This window comes from Catharus ustulatus, chromosome 21, assembly GCF_009819885.2.
Source record: "Catharus ustulatus isolate bCatUst1 chromosome 21, bCatUst1.pri.v2, whole genome shotgun sequence".
Classification (NCBI taxonomy): domain Eukaryota; kingdom Metazoa; phylum Chordata; class Aves; order Passeriformes; family Turdidae; genus Catharus; species Catharus ustulatus.
This window is the reverse complement of record NC_046241.1, coordinates 1,161,294-1,179,470: the sequence shown is the minus strand read 5'-3', so window position 1 is coordinate 1,179,470 and position 18,177 is coordinate 1,161,294. Positions and strand designations below refer to the sequence as shown.

Here is an 18,177-nt window from a genome sequence, read left to right as displayed (position 1 = left end):
CACTGCCCCAGCTGCTGGCACTGGTGGAGGCTGGGACAGACAGCAGGACCACCAGGACCACCCAGGACTTGGGGTAAGAAGCTGGGAATGAGATGTAGGAACCAGAGCTTCTCTGTCAGCCCTCCTGGGAGTGAAGTACCCACAGGGATAAATGGAGAGACCCATCCCTGATTCTTCTGAGGGGCTTAATTGGCTGTGAGAGCTATTTTGCTTCCCCTGGGGAGTTCCCACAGGCTGCATGTGCCAAGGCAGGTTGGGCAGCAGAGCCTGCACGTGGCTCTGAATGAAACAAACCCTTTTCCAGAGGAGAAACCCACAGGAGAATCCCTGCCAGGGCAGTGAGTCCCTGCAGGGTCCCTCCCGTGCCCAGCCCCAGCAGATGCCACATACATCACCCAGGTCACAGCCTGGCACTGGGGGACAACAACAAACATTCATTCAGTGCTGTCTCTCAGCCAGTTCCTCTGTCAGTGGCTCCACTTGCAGGAATGTGGGCTCAGCTTCGCTCTGATCCTGGTTTTTCTTCTCTGCAGGTTCAGAAGATCGCAAGTTCTGCATCCTTTACCTGGCAGAGGTGAGTGGTGCTGTTTTCCACTTCAACTTTCCAGTGAGAGCTGGACAGGTACTGATAGCTCTGATCCTTTCTTCCGGGGAAAGGAGCACTGAAAAAACTGATTTTAACTTCCCTTTAAATGAATTTGCCAGAAGTCTTTAAAAGAAACATAATAGCTGTGGAATAGATGAGTAAGAAGCTGCTCAAAGGAGCTTGGGCAGCACTAGAACAGGTTTCTTTTCCCCTTCTCCCTGTGGATCTTCCTTGAGGCTTCTCACTTTTGTTTCCTCTTAGGATTCTTTCCCCTGGAGGCAGATTTCTTTCCCAAATGTTTTGTCATTATTTTTAGGCACCTTGCTTTTCTTGTCTTCAAAAATCCAGGTTTGGAGCCCTCAAATAAAATAAAGAAGCTCAGTCTGAAAGACAGAATCATAGTTCTAAACCCACATGTAGCTAAGTGCTCTAACCAGATTTGGGCTCACCCAGATATTGGCACAGTCCCTTTTGTCAACTCAAGGACTCTGCAAAATTGGTTCACACTGGACCTCCCTAATCATTGAAGGCTGTGAGGTTTTTTTCCTTTTCCAGTGACTTTACTGTGTTCCTGCTTTCAAGGCCTTGTATTTTCTGAGGTGGAAAGGTGGGTCTGGGAAAGCTCCCCAGGGCACAGAGGAGAAAGGCAAACATTGCTCAGCAGCGCTGTGGAATAATGAACCATTGTGAAAGTTGGGTGCAAATGCTCAGCATGGAAGTTGTTCACCTTGAGTGGCTGGAGCTGGGCCAGGGCACGACTCACTGCAGAATCCTCCACTCCTCTCTTGTTCCTTCCCTCCTGTTCCTTCCTTGTCTCCTCTGTTCCTTCCGGGGTGGTTGGGGGGGAGCTGAGCCTGCCCTCGGGCTTTGCTCAGTGCTGTCCCAGGGCAATGTCACCCTGGGCTGGTGACAGCTAATGCTGGACTGTGACTCAGCCAGGCTGTGCTGGGTGTTTGCATGAGGCTCTCCAGCATTTTCTCAGGCACTTGGAAAAATGCACTCAGAGCCTGATATTTGATTTAGAAGCTTAGTGCCCCTAAGTGACCAAAAGAGATCTGGCTGTGTTTCATGAGATCTTGAGAGGTGAAGAGGTGTCTTTGTCAGGCTCTAATGAAGTGCTGGCTTTCTTCTGAGGGGCCTAATTGGCTGTGAGAGCTCTGGTGATGGAGATCCTGGCATCTGTTGTGGCTGGAGTGGAGTAGTTGGATAGAAAATGTGAGACTTTTGCTTTCATACCTCCTGTTCCCCCACAGACTTGGGACTTTCTCTGCTAGAAACTCTATATCAAGCAGCTGAAATCTTTTAACAGAGGTGGAAACAACACTTGCTGAGCATCATTTTTGTACTAAGTACTGACATATTCCTTCCAGACTCTTCCTTCACTGTGAAAACATTGACTGTTTTTGTAGCTCTGACTTGATCACAGGCTCACAGATCAAGATATTGCCCCCCAGAGAGCACAACTCTTTTTTCTTTGAAGGTTCCTTGTTGTGTGATGTAAAACCACCTTTTTGGCAGTTTGGTATTTTTGTACTTTTAGCACTCCAGAAAATACATTTGCACTGCATTTCAAGCTTGCATGTAACTACAGTAGTTTCACGAATACAAGCCGCACGGATTATAAGCCGCACCCCCGGTGCCTCGACAATGTTGCTGTCTTTGTCAATAGATAAGCCGCACCCCGAATATTAGCCGCACTTTCGTTCGTCGCGAGAATCCGTGCGCAGCTTTCACAAATTGGTCAATTAGTAACAGGATCGCGGCATAGCGGGCTTTACTGGCTCGGGGCGGGGCCAGGAAGGCTCGGCCCGCTCATGGTTGCCGACGGGGCCGGGTGGCCCAGCTCAGCGCCACGGCTCGGCGGGGCTGGCCGGGTGGTGCTGCCGCCGCCGCCGCCGGGCTCGCTGGCCCCCCTCTCCCGTCAGCACCGCCCCGCTGCCGCGTTCGCTCGCCCGGCTGGCAGGGCTGCCGCCGCCGGGCTCGCCGCCCGCCCCGCTGCCGCTTTCGCTCGCCCCGCTGCCGCTTTCGCTCGCCCCGCTGCCGCTTTCGCTCGCCCCGCGCCGCGCCTCGCGAGCGGCGGCGGCTCGCGGCGGCGCTTTCGCGAGCGGCGGCGGCTCGCGGCGGCGGCTCGCGGCGGCGGCTCGCGGCGGCGGCTCGCGGCGGCGGCTCGCGGCGGCGCTTTCGCGAGCGGCGGCGGCGAGCGGCGGCGGCGAGCGGCGGCGCTTTCGCGAGCGGCGCTTTCGCTCGCCGAGCGGCGCTTTCGCGAGCGCCGCTTTCGCTCGCCCCACCGGCAGGGCTGCCGCCGCCGCCACCAGGCTCGCCGGCCGCCCCGATTCTGCTGGGCTTCCCCCGCTGCCAGGCAGCCCCACCCGCCGGCCTTCCTGCTTCTGCCATGCTCCCCTGCACTGCTAGCCCCAGTTCTCCCGGGCTCCCCTGCCATGCTGGCCCAGGCTCTGCCGCCCTCCCTGCCCCGCCCTGCTGGCTCAGGCTCTGCCGCCCGCCCCCCACACTGCTGGCCCCGCCTCTGCCAGGCTTTCCCACCTCTGCCGGGGCCGGCCGGGCTCCAGCTTGGCTTGGGGCTGCCGCGGGCTCTCACTTCCGTGTTGGCAGCTTTTAGAATTTTGTTAATAGATTAGCCGCCCCGGAATATTAGCCGCACTTCCGGGTTTCCACCAAAATTTTGGTCAAATTGGTGCGGCTTGTATTCGTGAAATTACTGTAAATCCTGTCAAGGAAAGTCTTTGCATAATGCATCAACATATGCTGGGGTTTTGTCTTTTTTTTTTAGTACAGTATGGCTATACAATGGATTGGAGTGGCTTTTCTAAGTTATTAAATATAGCCCTAGGCAAGGCTGGCTTTTAAAATAAGTGGCAAGATCCCTAAAAACACCTGGGAGAGAAAGAGAGAGGGGAAAAAAAAAGGTGGTTCTGGACTGGCCATGCTGTGGGATTCTGCAAGCCCTTGTTGTTCCTCCTGGGCTGTTTTGGGGAAGGTCTCAAGTGGAGTGAGACTCCAGCCCGTGGTGACCAGCAGCTCTGCCACGTGCTGGACCCAAGGGTGGGTGTTTGTGGTTTTCTTTTTCGGTCCCTGATGGTATTTGCCAGGACCAGAGAGTGCTAACATGTAGCTGTCTCTCAGAAAACTCACATTTCATCAGCCAAGTAAAGACTGGAGGCCTTACTTGACGATTTCCACAAGAGTCTTTATTTCATGTGAAGGGGGTCAAGCAGGATTCTCTCCAAACAAAGGGCAGACAGCTATATTTATAGGTTCAGGGAGGATTCAAACTACAACCAGCATCCAATCTAAGTGAGAAGTTCTAAAGGTGAACTGACCAATTACACAGACTAATTTCTAACCAATTATCTTCCAAGGTGTTAGAGTGTGACCAAATTCTTAAGGAATTTGGTTCAACCTTGGAATCTAGGATACCTTATCTATTATAGCAAGTTCCAGGGGCCAGGGGAAGATGGCTTTGGAGGAATTATATCATCCACAGGTGTTCATCCCCTGCACTGTCCAGCCCAAGCTTTGAGGTGACATTGGGGCAGCCCTGGCTCGGGGACAGTACTTGGCAAGCAGGACGTGCCCCTGGCACCCCTTCCCTCCCAGCCCCACGGCTGGGGGTCTGTCCTGAGCCAGAGAGACCACCTGGCTCCAAGGTGAAGGGACCTTCCAGCTGTGGGTGCCACCGGGCTCTCCAGCAGTTGGAAATTCAGGTTTGAAAGGGGAACAGGGTGGGGGATGTGTCTGTGAGTCAGCAGTGAGCCAGGGCACGATGGGGCTCTCCCACCAGACTTCTCTTCTGGGAAACAGTGACCTGCAGGTCACCTCCCCAGGAGCCACATGGAGGCTGCAGGGGCTGGGCATGGGCCAGGAGAGCAGAACCTCCCAGATGGGCAGCACAGGGCTTGTATGGCTCAGTGAATTGCCCCAGGTGGAGAGATGGGCTCTCCTGAAAGAATGGGATGTTCTGGGAGCCAGCCTGGGAGCATTCCAGCAGCTGATTCCTGCAGGGAAGCCAAGAAGAGCATTTCCTTCAGGTTGTCTCTCTTTTCTTCTTTGCATGCACATTTGGGGAGCAAATCTTTGTTTACAGGGTTGTGGGGGTGTCACCAGGAGGCTGGGAGGGGATGGTCCCCTCAAAGGTGTCCCTGCAGGCTGGCTGCTCCCAGAAACACTGCAGGGGAGTGGGGAGGCTTTGGGTGCCTCTCTGGGCTGGTGGCAGGGGGGTTTGTGTTGATAAGGTGATTTGGGGACCTGCTCTCGGATGAAGGCTGGGGTGGGACCCAGGGAAGTGGCACTTGCAGCACACACAGGGATGGGGAGGATCCCTGGGCCATCCTATCACCTGGTAGACGTGGTGTCCAGTGGGTGCCACACTCTGGTTGTGGCAGCTTCTTTTGCCCTGGTGAAAAGCTCAACCTCCTTCCTGACTGTAGGAACAGCTCTCTGCAAGAATGGATTGCCCTGGAGAGGGGCTGGCTGTGCCCTGGGGACAGGGATTGCTCTGGAGAGGGGCTGGTTGTGCCCTGGGGACAGGGATTGCCCTGGAGAGGGGCTGGCTGTGCCCTGGGGACATGGAGAGGGGCTGGCTGTGCCTTGGGGACAGGGATTGCCCTGGAGAGGAGCTGGCTGTGCCCTGGGGATGGGGATTGCTCTGGAGAGGGGCTGGCTGTGCCCTGGGGACATGGAGAGGGGCTGGCTGTGCCCTGGGGACATGGAGAGGGGCTGGCTGTGCCCTGGGGACAGGGATTGCCCTGGAGAGGGGCTGGCTGTGCCCTGGGGACACGGATTGCCCTGGAGAGGAGCTGGCTGTGCCCTGGGGATGGGGATTGCTCTGGAGAGGAGCTGGCTGTGCCCTGGGGACATGGAGAGGGGCTGGCTGTGCCTTGGGGACATTGAGAGGGGCTGGCTGTGCCCTGAGGACGTGGAGAGGGGATGGCTGTGCCCTGGGGACAGGGATTGCCCTGGAGAGTGGCTGGCTGTGCCCTGGGGACAGGGATTGCCCTGGAGAGGGGCTGGTTGTGCCCTGGGGACATGTTCAGGCCGCTGGGAATTGGGGTGAGGGGGATCAGGACTGCTGCTGGCATTAGAAAGGACGAGGATGGCTAGGGGCAGGGGGTGTGAGCTGTCATGGCTTTTTGGCCCTGTGTCACCCTGAGGGCTGTCCCCATCCTGCCCTGCTCCATCCCTGGCCCTGTGTGTGCCCAGAGCCCTGTCCTGGCTCGGCCCCCTGGGCATTGCTGGTGGCCCAGGAGGGTTTGTGGCCACTCTCAGCTGGGCTCCTGTCACCGTGGGCTGGGCAGACACATCCATTGTGCTGCTCTGATGGGGCTGGGAGGTCGGAGGAAGCTCTTGAGCTGCTGTTTCTTGCCCACAAATCATCTGCAATGAACACTAATGTGTTTAGTGCTGCTGAGAGCTAAAAGGAGCCCATGGGGCCGGGCTGACACTGCCTGTGCTGCAGGAAAAGCTCTCTGCTCAAGCCTTGAGCTGCAGTGTCCTGCTATTGCTCATCTTGAGCGTTTCTGAGTAATGTTCTGACCCTTAAGGTCACGAATTTGCATTTGGATCTGACACAGTACAAAATGAAAGTATGTTCTAATACCTGGGAGTTGCTTAATTTGTTATAAACAAGAGAGAAGATTCCAGCCCTCAGGAAGTGTCACCAAAAAGCTACTGCTGGTCATCCTGTCTAATTGTGTGTAATAAATCACTGCACAGAGTTTAAACCCTGGGCAGTTTGTTATTTGCAGGCAGAGCTAGCAGGAGCTGCAGAGCCTGCTGTGGGTTCCAGCACAAAGGGTGTTTGTTTTACAGGCTCTCCAGGGTGTGAATTGCAGCGTTTGGAGACCCTGAGTGCAGGTGGACCCAGTTTTGGAGGGGACTTTGCATCCTGGAAAGGCTAAATGTAGAATGGGATTGGAAAGAATGGGAAAGCAGAGGGAGGTTCTGCACTGAGCTGCCCCCTCCCTTTGGGGGTTTTGTTCCTCCTGGCGGCTGAGGGACAGCTGTGATAGTCCCAGCACAGACATGAGCCAGGATTTTGGAAGTGAGGGTAGTACTTTTTGATCTCAGGAATTCTGTGTGTACCTGCAATCACAGAATCCCAGAACAGCTGGGGTTGCCAGGGCAGGGTCATGTGGAGCAGGTGCCACAGGAATGTGTCCAGGTGGGTTTGGGATGTCTCCAGACAGGCACATCCCCACCCTCCCTGGGCACCTGATCCAGAACTCTGCCACCCTCATGGAGAAAAGCTCTTCCTCATGTTGGGTGGAGCTCCTTGTATTTTAGTTTATGGCCATTAGAGCTTCTCTACTTTTTCTGTTTCCCAGCTGATATGTTAGAAAGTCCTGCCAGTGCACTGAGACTTGGCCTGGGCATCTTTCCTTTCAGGATTTTAAATCAAAGAGCACAGTTTGAAGTTGAACAGCCCCTGCCTGTGACAGCTTCTGGCTGACTTGAGTGCTGCAGTCGGTGGAAAGGGCACAGGGTGCCCAGAGCAGCTGTGGCTGCCCCATCCCTGGCAGTGCCCAAGGCCAGGCTGGATGGGGCTTGGAGCAACCTGAGATAGTGGAAGGTGTCCCTGAGATGAGCTTTAAGGTCCCTTCCAACCCAGACCAGTCTGGGATTCAGTATGGACCCACATTTCTGCACCCCACAGGATTTGAGGTGTGGGGAGTTTATATTTTCCCCATCCCATTCCCTGCAGGACAAACCTCGTGGGATGTGTAAAAGCTGTCAGAAGGAAATGTTTGCTGCCTGGTGGGAATGGGCAGCCTCACAGGGAGCCACGTGGAGCTGTGAGTGTGCTCCAGGGCTGCATTCACACCCTTCCCTGCTCCGGAAATATCCTGCTGAGAGGAAACTGCAGGTCAGGGGTTTAATGCATTGTTACAAGTGTTTGATTCGAGCCCAACATATTCAGACCAAATCGACTCAAAACCAAACAGCTCAGTCAGTTTTTCCTTTGAAAAGCACTGGCAAATTTGATCTTTATTTTCCTCTGGAAGTTTTCATCTGCAGACATTGGAGTTTGTCTTGGGAAACTTCTCCAATAGAAAATCCCTCCAGTAGCAACTCCTTGTGCTGCTGTGGTGAGCAGAGCACCAGAGCACTCCAGAGCTGAGCAAACTGATGCCATGAATCTGTGCCTGAGCTGGCTTTGCCTTAGACATGCCCATCCTGACTGCACAGGAAAGCCTCTGGACAAGTGCTAGAGAAATGTCACTGTCCCTCACCTTGTCCCATCATAGAATCCCAGACTAGTTTGGGTTGGAAGGGACTTTGAAGATCATCTTGTCCCACCCCTGCCATTGCCAGGATGCCACTCACTAGAGCAGCGCTTTGGACACTTGCAGGGATGGGGCAGCCACAGCTGCTTTGGGCAGCCTGGCTCTGTGTGGACACATCCCTGCACAGAGGCTCCCCTGCAGCCCCTGTTCCTGTTCCCACCCTCAGCTGCTGCCAAGGCAATGAATGAAGGAATGACAAATGAATGAAGTGAAATGAAAATGCAATGCTGCAGCCTGTGTGATGTGCTTCACTCCATCCATGGCCCAGCTCATTCCACAGTAGATTCACTTCCCAAAGTGTTCTCTGCTCCTGCTGGGAGCCAACACTGCTCACTGAATGCCCTTTGGGACATGGCACTGTCCCAAAGGGAGCAGTCAGGGAGAGTCCAGATTCTGTTTCCAAACAGCAAATGTGAATGCTGGGAAAAGCAATTTACTGATGGCACAGAGGACAAGTCTCAGGGACACTCTGGCAGATTTTATGCCTGGGTAATTTTGGAGTTGGCTGTTCAGGACACATCATCAGGAGAGTTTGCAAGGAGCATTTTGGGCAGTGTCTTGGCACACCTAGAGGGTACTTGGGCAGATGGTTTGGTGATAGGGAAGAGGGCAACAGGGCTAGGCAGGGGATGACATCAAACCTGTGTGACCAAGTGAACAGCTGAGGGGAATTTGTTGAGTGAGAAGGGAGTGGAGATGAGCCTTTGTCTGGGAAATGGGCTGTGTGCTCTGTTGGAGTTTGTCTCAGTTTCCTCTCATTCACAATAGGACAAGAGATGGTGCTTGTCAGGTCTGTGGCTGTAATTTGTCTGATGGGCTTGTCCTGCACAGGGGGAAGGATCCCCTGGGCTCTGGGAGAGAAGGCACTGCAGGCAGGGATCAATCTCAGCACTTGAGCTGGAGACAGTCTGGAGACTCCTTGTTCTCACCAGTTTTGTGACATGAGTATTCTGAGAGAACAGAATTGTGTGCCTCTGCCTTCCTTGCTCTGTTCCCAGTCCTGTGCAGTGGAAGGGGAGACTCCCTTTGCTCCTGGTGGCCAAGAGATGTTACCAGATGAAAAATCCTTTCCTGCTCTCTGACATTTCCATTGTTTCCTCCATGGCTCATTGCTGGGATGCCTGAGAGGTTCCCCAAGCCTTGAGTCACCCAGCCCACGTGAGAGCTGGACACTGAGTCCCTCTGCCATGTCACACTCACAGCAGCTGAACTCTTTCCTGAACTGAGCTTTCCATTTTCCTCCCTCCAAAGGCCACCAGGTCCCAGTCCCTGCATTTCTCTGGGTAGTGCTGAGCAGTCCAAGCTGCAGGTGCAGTGAGACAAGGTTAGAGCAATGGAAAAGCTCCTTTGGAGAAGTCCCTCTGGAGGATGCTGTGCACCCATTGCAGATTGCCCCAGATGCTGAGGTGTCCTGAACTGCCCAGCCCAGCATCCTCATGACAGCCCCAAATTGCAGCAGTGGTAATGTCCCCCTGGTCCAGGCAGTCCCCTGGGATGTCCCTGGAGCTGGAGCAGCCATGGCAGTGGCTCTGGAGTTGTGGCCAGGCTGCTGCTCTGTGCAGACAGACCCTGGGCTTCACCTCCTCTGCCTGGGGGGTGACAGCAGTAGCAGAAGCCCCAGGCTGGCATGACCCAGAGCTGGACACAGGGCAGCTCCTGGACACTGCCAGGTCCCAGTTCAGGGCTCTGCAGCAGAGCAGGGAGTGCTGGTGTCCCAGCTGGAGGAACAGATGGACAGGGACACTCTGCTCTCCTGGTTTTGTGCATTTTTACACAGCTCAGCCTGAACCTGAGTGTGGAGATAACCAAAAGATGTGGGGCTTTTTCCCCCCAACCTGAATTCTGGGGTCACATTTCCCAGATGCTGGCAAAAAGAAGAGTTGATATGGTGCAGTTACAGTGCTAGAGAGATTTTAAAAAGGCACAGGCAGCACAGGGTGATGATTTCAGAGGGCACTGGGGCTGTTTGCACAGGCTGGAGCTCTCTGTCCATGCCAGGGAAGAGGAATGGAAAATTCTGGGAAAGCTCTGGGGCTGTGCTGGCACTGGCTGGGTAAGCTTGCTGTTGCTGGGGCCAGTCAGCTTTGAGCTGTTTTCCTCTTCCCTGAGAGGAAAGGATGTTTGCTGAGCAGGAAGGTGCTGGCCCTGCTCTGTTTGCCAGAGCAGTGTTTGCAGCAGGAGCTCTGTGCCTGGCTCCTCTCAGGGATTCCTGTGAAGGCTTTTACCTGATGAGCCACTTAAGGACAACTGCCTGGCCTGGGCAAACAGCCCTGTGCCATCCCTGGCTGCTCCACAGTGGGTGGAAAAGGTTCTTCAGGCTGATTTTCCTCCTGGAGGTTTAACAGAGAACCACAGAATAACAGAATGGTTTGGGTTGAAGGGACCTTAAATCTCATCTTGTTCCACCCTTCCACGGCCAGGATGTCACTCCCTAGATCAGGTTGTTCAGGGTCCTGTCCAACCTGGCCTTGAACACTTCCAGGGATGTGGCACCCACCCCTCTGGGCATCCCCCAGGCCGTGCCATCATCAGTGCTCCCAAACACAAGACCCACAGCAGAGCCACACAGAGATTGCTGTGTGCTGCCACTGTTATCTCTATGCACATCCTTTCCTGCAGCACCCCTGCACCTTTTGGGCATCCCAGCCTAGCAGAGCCCCTGCTCTTACTGCCAGAGTTTGTTTTATGGGCATCACCAGCGTGCCCAGCACTCCAGAATCCACAGGAAGAGCTGTGGTCCCCCCACTCCCCCCAGTATGGGAGCAAACAGAACTTTCTCACCAGCCCTTGGTTGGTGGTGCATGAAGTCAGCAGGCAGCAGTGGCCTGTGTTTTGTGCACAGGATATTCCCAGGGCTGGCTGTTTCTCCTGGGGAAGGTTTGCTCTGTGATTTGGAGCTATTGTAGTCTGGAGCAGTTTCCGAGGTACTTCCCCTCTGGGATCTCTGCTGGCTTTGGCCATGGCCCAACACCCGGAGCACTGGAGGCCAGGGGCTGGCAGGGCTGGGCTGGGAGCCCTGTCCCCAAAGCACCCTGCCACCAACCCTGCAGAGAGGAGCCAGGGAAGGAGCAGAGGTGCATCCCTGCATCTGCAGGAGGAGATTGCCCAGAGCAGCTGTGGCTGCCCCTGGATCCCTGGCAGTGCCCAAGGCCAGGCTGGACATTGGGGCTGGAGCAGCCTGGGACAGTGGGAGGTGTCCCTGCCATGGCAGGGGGTGGCACTGGATGAACTTTCAGGTTCCTTCCACCCCAAACCACTCTGGGATTCTGTGATGTGACTCCTCCCTCCCACCCTGGGAATGTGTTCCTTGCACAGCCAGGGGAGACAGAGGTGAGAGAACAGCCCTGGGCTCTGCTGGGCGCTGAGCTCAGGGCACCAGAGGTGTCAGACTGAGTCTGGCTCCTTGTTCCTGTGGTTTCTCAGCTTTGCAGTGTCACACAGAGCCCTGCACAGAGGGGTGTCTGCAGTCAGGGGCTCCTCCTGTGATGCTGTCATTCCCTGGGTGCTGTACTCGTGATTTAGGGGCTGCAGAGCCCACAGACCCTCCTTGTGTGATGTCTGCATGGCCAGACCTCTCACCTGGCTGCCGTGGGGTTGGGTCTCAGCCTGGGGGAGCTGTTCCCATGGAGCAGAAGGAACTTTTCCTGCAGATAATCCTTGCTTGTAGCAGGGCCTGTTTGGGGCTGGTGTTGCCAGCTTGCCTCATTCTCTGCTGTGTTTTCCTGCTCTCCCTTGGGCACAGTGGGGGTCTCGTGTTGGTGCTGCCCTGGAGCTGAGGGCTCACCAGTGGCTCCAGAGCCCAGCACACAGCACCTGCAATAACATATTTGTCACTGGGGGAAGGCAGGCAGAAAGCCACTGGCAGCCACTTCAGTCCCTGCCTTTATCTGGTGGCAAACGCCCCCTTCACGCCATCTGCATCCTCCTTTCCCAGCACTGTGAGATTAAACCCTGTTTTCTCTCTGTAAATATTGGCAGGCCCAGAGCAGCCTCCCTGAAGGAAAACAATAATGGGGAGGCTGTTCCCAGCTCCTGGGGCAGTGTGTGCAGGCACAGCTCCCTGTCCCCCTCCCCAGCCTCCCCTGTGTGGGCAGCTCGGTGCCCAGCATGGACCAGGCTCCAGGGACACGAGTTTTATCCCAAATAACACCCAGCCCTTCAGCTGCCTGCATCCCAAAGGACTTTGCCTGGGTTTGGAGGCAGCCATGGGTGCTCAGCCCCTGCAGGTGGGCTTTCCCCAGTCCAGGTGGAAGATTTTGGGAGAGCAGGTTAATGGAAGAGGGAAAACCAGAGCTCCTTCCTTGGGAAATGTACATTGGAGAGGTTAAATGCCACTGTGGAGGAATAAAGTGATAATAAAATGTGTACATGTGGGATAAATGCAATTTTGGCTGCTCATGTCTCCCCTCCACCTTGCCCACAATCCCTGGGACACACACTGGGGTGGTTGCCTTTCCCTGAGTTCTGGAGCAGAGGGAAATCTGCTCTGCTGGCTGTGATATTCCTGGCTGGCTGAGCTCAGGGAGCCTGCAGCAGCTGAGGGGAGCAGGAGGGAGCAGAGGGGCACTTTGCTCTCAGCAGCCAGTGGGAGCTGAGCATCGCTGTGTGCTAAATTCAATCAAAGAGATGGGCTGTAATTAAATCAGCGAGGGGCTCAGGGCAGGGCTAGGTGAGCTCTGTGTCTGTCACAGCGAGGGGACACGAGATGTCCTTGCAGTTGCTTTCAGCCTTGCTCCAGGGGAGTCCCAGGAGCTTGGCAGGGCTGGGAGTGTGCAGCATTACAGCACTGGGTGGGGCTCCACAGCTGCCCCCATGGCTTTGGGGCTCTGCTGACTTCTTGCTTCATTCTCTTCTGACCTCAAATGTGGGGCAGGGAAACGCCAGCCTGGATTCCATCCCAGCAAATGGGTGCTCATCCTCTGGAGATGACTGGGTGTCACAGTGGTCCAGCCTGGAGACCTGCTGGTGTGGGACTGGGAGAGACTGGGACATCCAGGATGGCAAAAACTCACTGTGACACTCCAGGGGTGCTCAGAGCATCACTGCCAGGCAGGATCTGGGGGCAAGGGGGAGCCCCACCACTTCCTGTCCCTGAATCCCAAACCTCTGTTCATTCTGATTGTGCTCAGGAAGCCTGAGAAGGAATTTTCAGTGTTTAAGGCTGTAAGAATAAGTGTAGGGATGCCCAGGCATAAGAAAGCCAAACTTTCTCTTCCATGGAAGTTTCCTTGCAGGGGCAAAGGACTGAACCAGAGCACTCTTTCCCAGGAGGTGATGTGGGAGCTTGGTTTATTTACCACTTCAGGGGATTTTGGATGAAACATGAATGAATTCCCATCCAATGCAAACAGTGATTTAAATGGTATGACTAATGAGCATTTCCCCTTCTGCCTGTGTTATGTCTCTGAAGTCACAAAGCTGCAGGTTCTCTCTGACCTTTCTGGGAAAAAGCAGCTACTGAGGACCTGCCCTACTGGAAGGAAATTCTAGGGGGAAAGAAAAGGTCTTTTTTATGGCCCTTAGTGAACAGCTCGTTTTCCTTTCTTTGCAGTCTGTCCTAAAGTTGTGCTTTTTTTGTTTTGTTTCTTTTTTTCTTTATTTCTTTATTTTTTTTTCCTCTTCCCATCTGGCCACATAAGGAGATGATCCAACCTTGGGCATTTCAGGACCCTTTATAAAGTGAAACGTGCAAAATCCCAGCAGGCAGCAGATGTTATAATACTTAATTTTGAGCATGAGAGATAAGCAATTGAAGGGCTGGGAGACAGCTGCTGAGAGAACTTGGTCAGAAAGTTCCTTAAGTGAGTGAGATTTGACCCAAAGAAAACCTGTCCAGGAGGAGCAAAAGATGTGTGCAGTGATGGGCACAAGAGGAGGTGGCTCAGCTGGGATAACTTCCCATCTTTTCTCTTAATTCCTTCCTTGCTGGATGTTGCTAACAGACAGTGTGTGACCAGAGCTGGAACTTCATCCCCAAATTCATCCTGGTGTGTGTTAAGTGAGGAACAGGATGGGGACGCTGCTCTGGAGTTTTATCCCCAAATTCATCCTGATGTTAAGTAAGGATCAGGATGGAGAGGCTGTTCTGGAGTTTTATCCCCAAATTCATCCCGATGTCAAGTGAGGACCAGGATGGGGATGCTGCTCTGGAGCTTCCCTGAGCTCTTCCTCCCAGCCCCACCCAGCCCAAAGGCTCTTGTTCTCCCCAGTTCATGCTCTGGTGCCTCATTAATGTTTGCATATGGCAAAGAGCAATTTCCACCCTCGGTTTCCCCTGCGGTGGCACAGGGTGCAGGACTGCCTGCGCTCTGCCCGTGCTGCCCCTGCTCCTCATGGCAGCACACTCAGCTCCCCTGCAGCACTCTCCCTGTCTCTGGAGGGAGCTGATTCCCAGCCTCTGTCACTCTCCTGTGCCCAGGGTGCAGGACAGGGGTGTGAGCTCTCCCCTCCTCTGCTGTGCTGTGTGGGGAGCAAGGAGTTTGCAAAGCCAGGCAGGGCCTGCGCCACACAGCTAATGACCTTCTCCCTGCCTGTGTTTCCTTTACGTCAGAAGTCGGAGTGCTTATTAAGTTTGGAGGCTTACTCCCAGGAGCAGAAGAAGAGGATCTGCTGGTGTCTGGCTGAGAACATCACCAAGCAGCAACATCCGGCAGCGGCTCCTACGGAGAGCAAGGTAAGAGACCCACGCGGGAGCTGGAAATTCCTGCCTGGGGCAGGGCAGGCTGTGCTCAGTGATGCTCCTGCCAGGAGGGCCGTGCAGGAGGCTGTTTGTTTGCCAGGTGAGGAGTGAGTTTGTATTCAGGCACTGCTGGCTGCAGCTTCCTGCCCTGCCTGGGGAGCAGTGGCTGCATTTGCATCTGCTGGCTGGAGCTGAGGCAGGCTGGGCTGACACCTCCCAGCATCTGTATTTGGATATTTGGACAGCTGAGGCTCTACAACCCCGTGGCCAGCCTGCTCTGAGAGCTCGCCTCTGGGGCAAGACTGAGAGCAGAGGGAGAGGCTCAAGCTGTGATCTCTGGGTGCTGATGAAAAGGCTGGGGTCATGAGAGTAGTGGGGCAGAGATTTGCCCCTTCTGTGCACTTGGGTGGGCTCAGGTGTTTGATCCTGAACCCACAGATGTCCTCAAAGCACAGAGGGGTCATTTGGGGAGTGCTGTTTTCCATGCCCAAAGGCAGCCCCAGCACTTTTCCCGCACTGAAGAGCTCCAGCTTGGCCCAGGAGCGCTGGCTCAGCAGCTCTGGCAGAGAAATGCGTGTGTGGAGGGCTCTGAGGCTCTGCCACACACCCTGCCCTGCCTGGGTGTAGGGAACACCCTCATCCACCTCCTCTGGGGCTGGGGCTGCCCCACGGATCTGTCTGGGACACTGGCAGTCTCTGCTGGGTCATGCTGTGTCCCAGGGGTCAGGTTTGGATTGTTGGTGAGTGACACTGCTCCGGGAGAAGAGGAACCCCTGTGCTGAGTGTGTGAAGAGCTGTAAGTGCTGCAGACAGGGATTTTGGGGTAAAACCCCCAGCTCCCTCCCTTGGCTGGTGCTGGGTGGTGGAGCAGCTCCTGTCCCTGTGTGGGTGCCTGACAGGGCTGGCTCCAGGGCAGGGGCTCGTCCTTGGAGCCGCGGCACAGCCAGAGCCGGCACTCACTGCCCGGTCCTGGAGCTGGGAGATGCGGCTGTGGCTCTGCAGCCTCCCCAACTGGGTCAGCACAAACATCTCCACAGGAGACAGAGCCTCCAGATTCCTTTTGCTGCACGTTTCAGGCGGACTAAAATAGCAACAGCAGCACAAAGCCTGAGAACCTCGTTACCAACCAAAGCTCCACTCTGCGAGCGGCCCCGGGCAGCTGATTCACAGGGGTGACAGCGCTCAGCCACGCTCCCCCTGTCCTGTGTGCATCCTGTGGCACAGCTCCGTGCCCAGCCATGGGGGCCCTGCTGGAATCCATGGGATGGGGGTGCTGCCAGGGCCTTGGCATGGCTCTGTGCTCCTGGGTGTGCTCCTGCCTTGGGCTGGGGATCATCCTGGGTGAAGCTGTGCAGAAACATTTCCAATATGAGTATGTCAAACGAGCCCTAAAAAGAAACATCATGACAGGAGCTCTGGGCTGTTTGGGTTTTTAGGACATAGTGCTGTTTGCCCTCCCCAGCCCAGACTGTTCATGGCAGAGCATGGGGCTGTGCTCAGAGCAGGGCTTTGGAGCGTCTGCTCTCTGCGTTGTGAAAGGAGCCTGGCCACTGAACAGGTGAAAATGCACTCCAGAAGACATCACATCTCCTTCAAAGGCTTTTTTGTGCCTCAGTAGCCAAGAGGGTGTTCTTTGGGTGCTGTGGAGAGCCATCATGGGCTCTCCAAAGTCGTGACAAAGGGGGTTTGTCTTGGGTTGCCAAAGCTGATGGAAATCCCACTGGTGGGGTGTGGGGCCAGGAGGGAGAAAAGGACAATGACAGCAACTACCAGGCACTTTAAATTGAGTTTATTGCACCTTCCCACCCCAGCAAAGTGTAAAGTGCCCAGGATGCAACGTTAAAGCAAACTGGTGTGAAATGCAAGGAGCAGTGTGGGGAAGGAGATCCCAGAGGGACAGAGGAAGGTGCTTGGGGCAGGGGGTGGCCACAGGGCTGGGCAGGAGCCTGACCTGGGAGAGCTGCAGCTGGGGCTGTGTCCAGGTTGTTTTGCCAGGACAGACCTCTATGGGGATGCCAGAGCACTGGGAGGCAGGAGCTGGGGAAATCAGCTGCTTCTTGCAAGGGAGAACTGATCCATTAGCTTGGCTTACCAGTCATTTGATACTAGGGCTATTTAGGGAAAAAACCCAGTGTCTGTGAACAGATAAATTAAGCTGGAAATATCAGCCTGGCCAGGAATCTGATTTGCAAAGCCTTCAAAATTGCTCCAGCTCAGCAAGAGGCAGCTTGTTTTGCTGTGGCCAGAGTCTGGCCAAGGGGATGTGGGCTTTGCTGTGGGGTGGGCAGGAAGGGCCAGCACAGCCTCGGTGCCAGCAGAGCTGAGCCATGTGCCAGCTGTGTGCTGGAACCAGAAAAAGGGACACTGTCCAAGCACAGAGCAGCTCCTCAGGAGCCCCCATGGCTGCCACCAGTGGCAACCTTCAAGCTGTGCAGAATCAGACAGATTTTGGAGGTTGAAAAACCTCCTATTTTTCAAGGCCCCCCTGAGCACTGCCTGGGTAGGGCAGCACTAAGGGCAGGAAGGTCCCTGTGGCTCAGGGACAGGCTCTGCAGGGCTGTCACTGCCTCTGGCAGTGCCTCTGGCAATGTCCCCAGGGAGGATGGTGTCAGGCCAGGAGGATGAGCCCTGCAGGGTCTGCGTTGGCACTGCTGCTTTCAGAGCTGGTTTTGGAGCAGAGCTGTTGCTTTCTGGGGGGCCTGAGCTAATGCAGCATCTGCTTCTGGAGATGGAGGAAGAGAAATCCGTGAGGGATGCAGCTGTGATAGTCCAGCCCTGCTCCCAGTGGGCTTTTCCTGCCAGAGTCAGTGCAGGAGGAGCTCTGGGAATAGCGTGGCTGTTGTTGTGGTCCAGCTCTCTGTGCCCAGTGTCTGGGGGATGTGGTGCAAATGGGGCTCTGCTGCCACTGTAAGACTTGGCTGAACTTCCCTGAGCTGCAAACCCACCCTGCCAGCTGCAGCAGCTCCCAGGAATTACTCTGTGGGTATTTTCTCCATCTGCAGACCTTCTCCCTCTTGTCCTTGTGTCCAGGTCTGCTCTGGGATGCTGTGCTCTGGCCTGTGCCTGTGCTGAGCAAGCCCCTGTAAAACACATCCCCAGCTCAGAGCAAACCTCCCCCAACAGGGCTGTGTGGAGCCTGGAGGTTGGCTGGGAGTCACAGCCATGGCAGTGTGGTTCTAGCAGAGCAGCTTTGTGCATTGACTGAGTTAACCCTCGGTTGGGTGCTGACCATCAGTGCTGGGCTACCCTCAAATTGCTGCACCAGCTTGGGATAATCCAGCCTGACTGAAGAGAGGGCAAACTGCAGAGCAGGGGCAGGGCAAGGCACAGGGACTGGAGCTGCTCCAGTTGGTTTGGCTGCCAGGGAAAAGATCCACAGCCCAAGCCCTGTGTGTAAAGGACCTGCTGCCACCGTCTGATTCTCACTGCTTGTTTCTTTGTGTCTTCCACACTCAGAACGGCTGATTACTCTTCCCTTCGGGCTCCGTGACCTGAGATTACCTCGGAGATGATGGCTGGCTGTATCTGAAAGATGCAGATTATCCTTAAGCTAAATAATTATGGACACTCTGTGGCGTGGACTTTGGGAGTCCAGGACGGGTGCTCCCCTT

General features: G+C 55.2%; 1 protein-coding gene across 6 annotated transcripts in view; it reads left to right on the top strand.

The window, feature by feature from the left end:
• The window catches only part of RGS3 (regulator of G protein signaling 3), a 75,004-nt gene that overhangs the window by 36,211 nt on the left and 20,616 nt on the right, over nucleotides 1-18,177 (top strand). For all 6 annotated transcript variants that reach the window (XM_033077602.2, XM_033077601.1, XM_033077604.1 and 3 more), the window contains 2 exons: nucleotides 534-574; nucleotides 14,438-14,560. In XM_033077602.2, coding sequence (XP_032933493.1) covers nucleotides 534-574; nucleotides 14,438-14,560 — 164 coding nt within the window. The remainder of the gene's footprint in view (nucleotides 1-533; nucleotides 575-14,437; nucleotides 14,561-18,177) is intronic.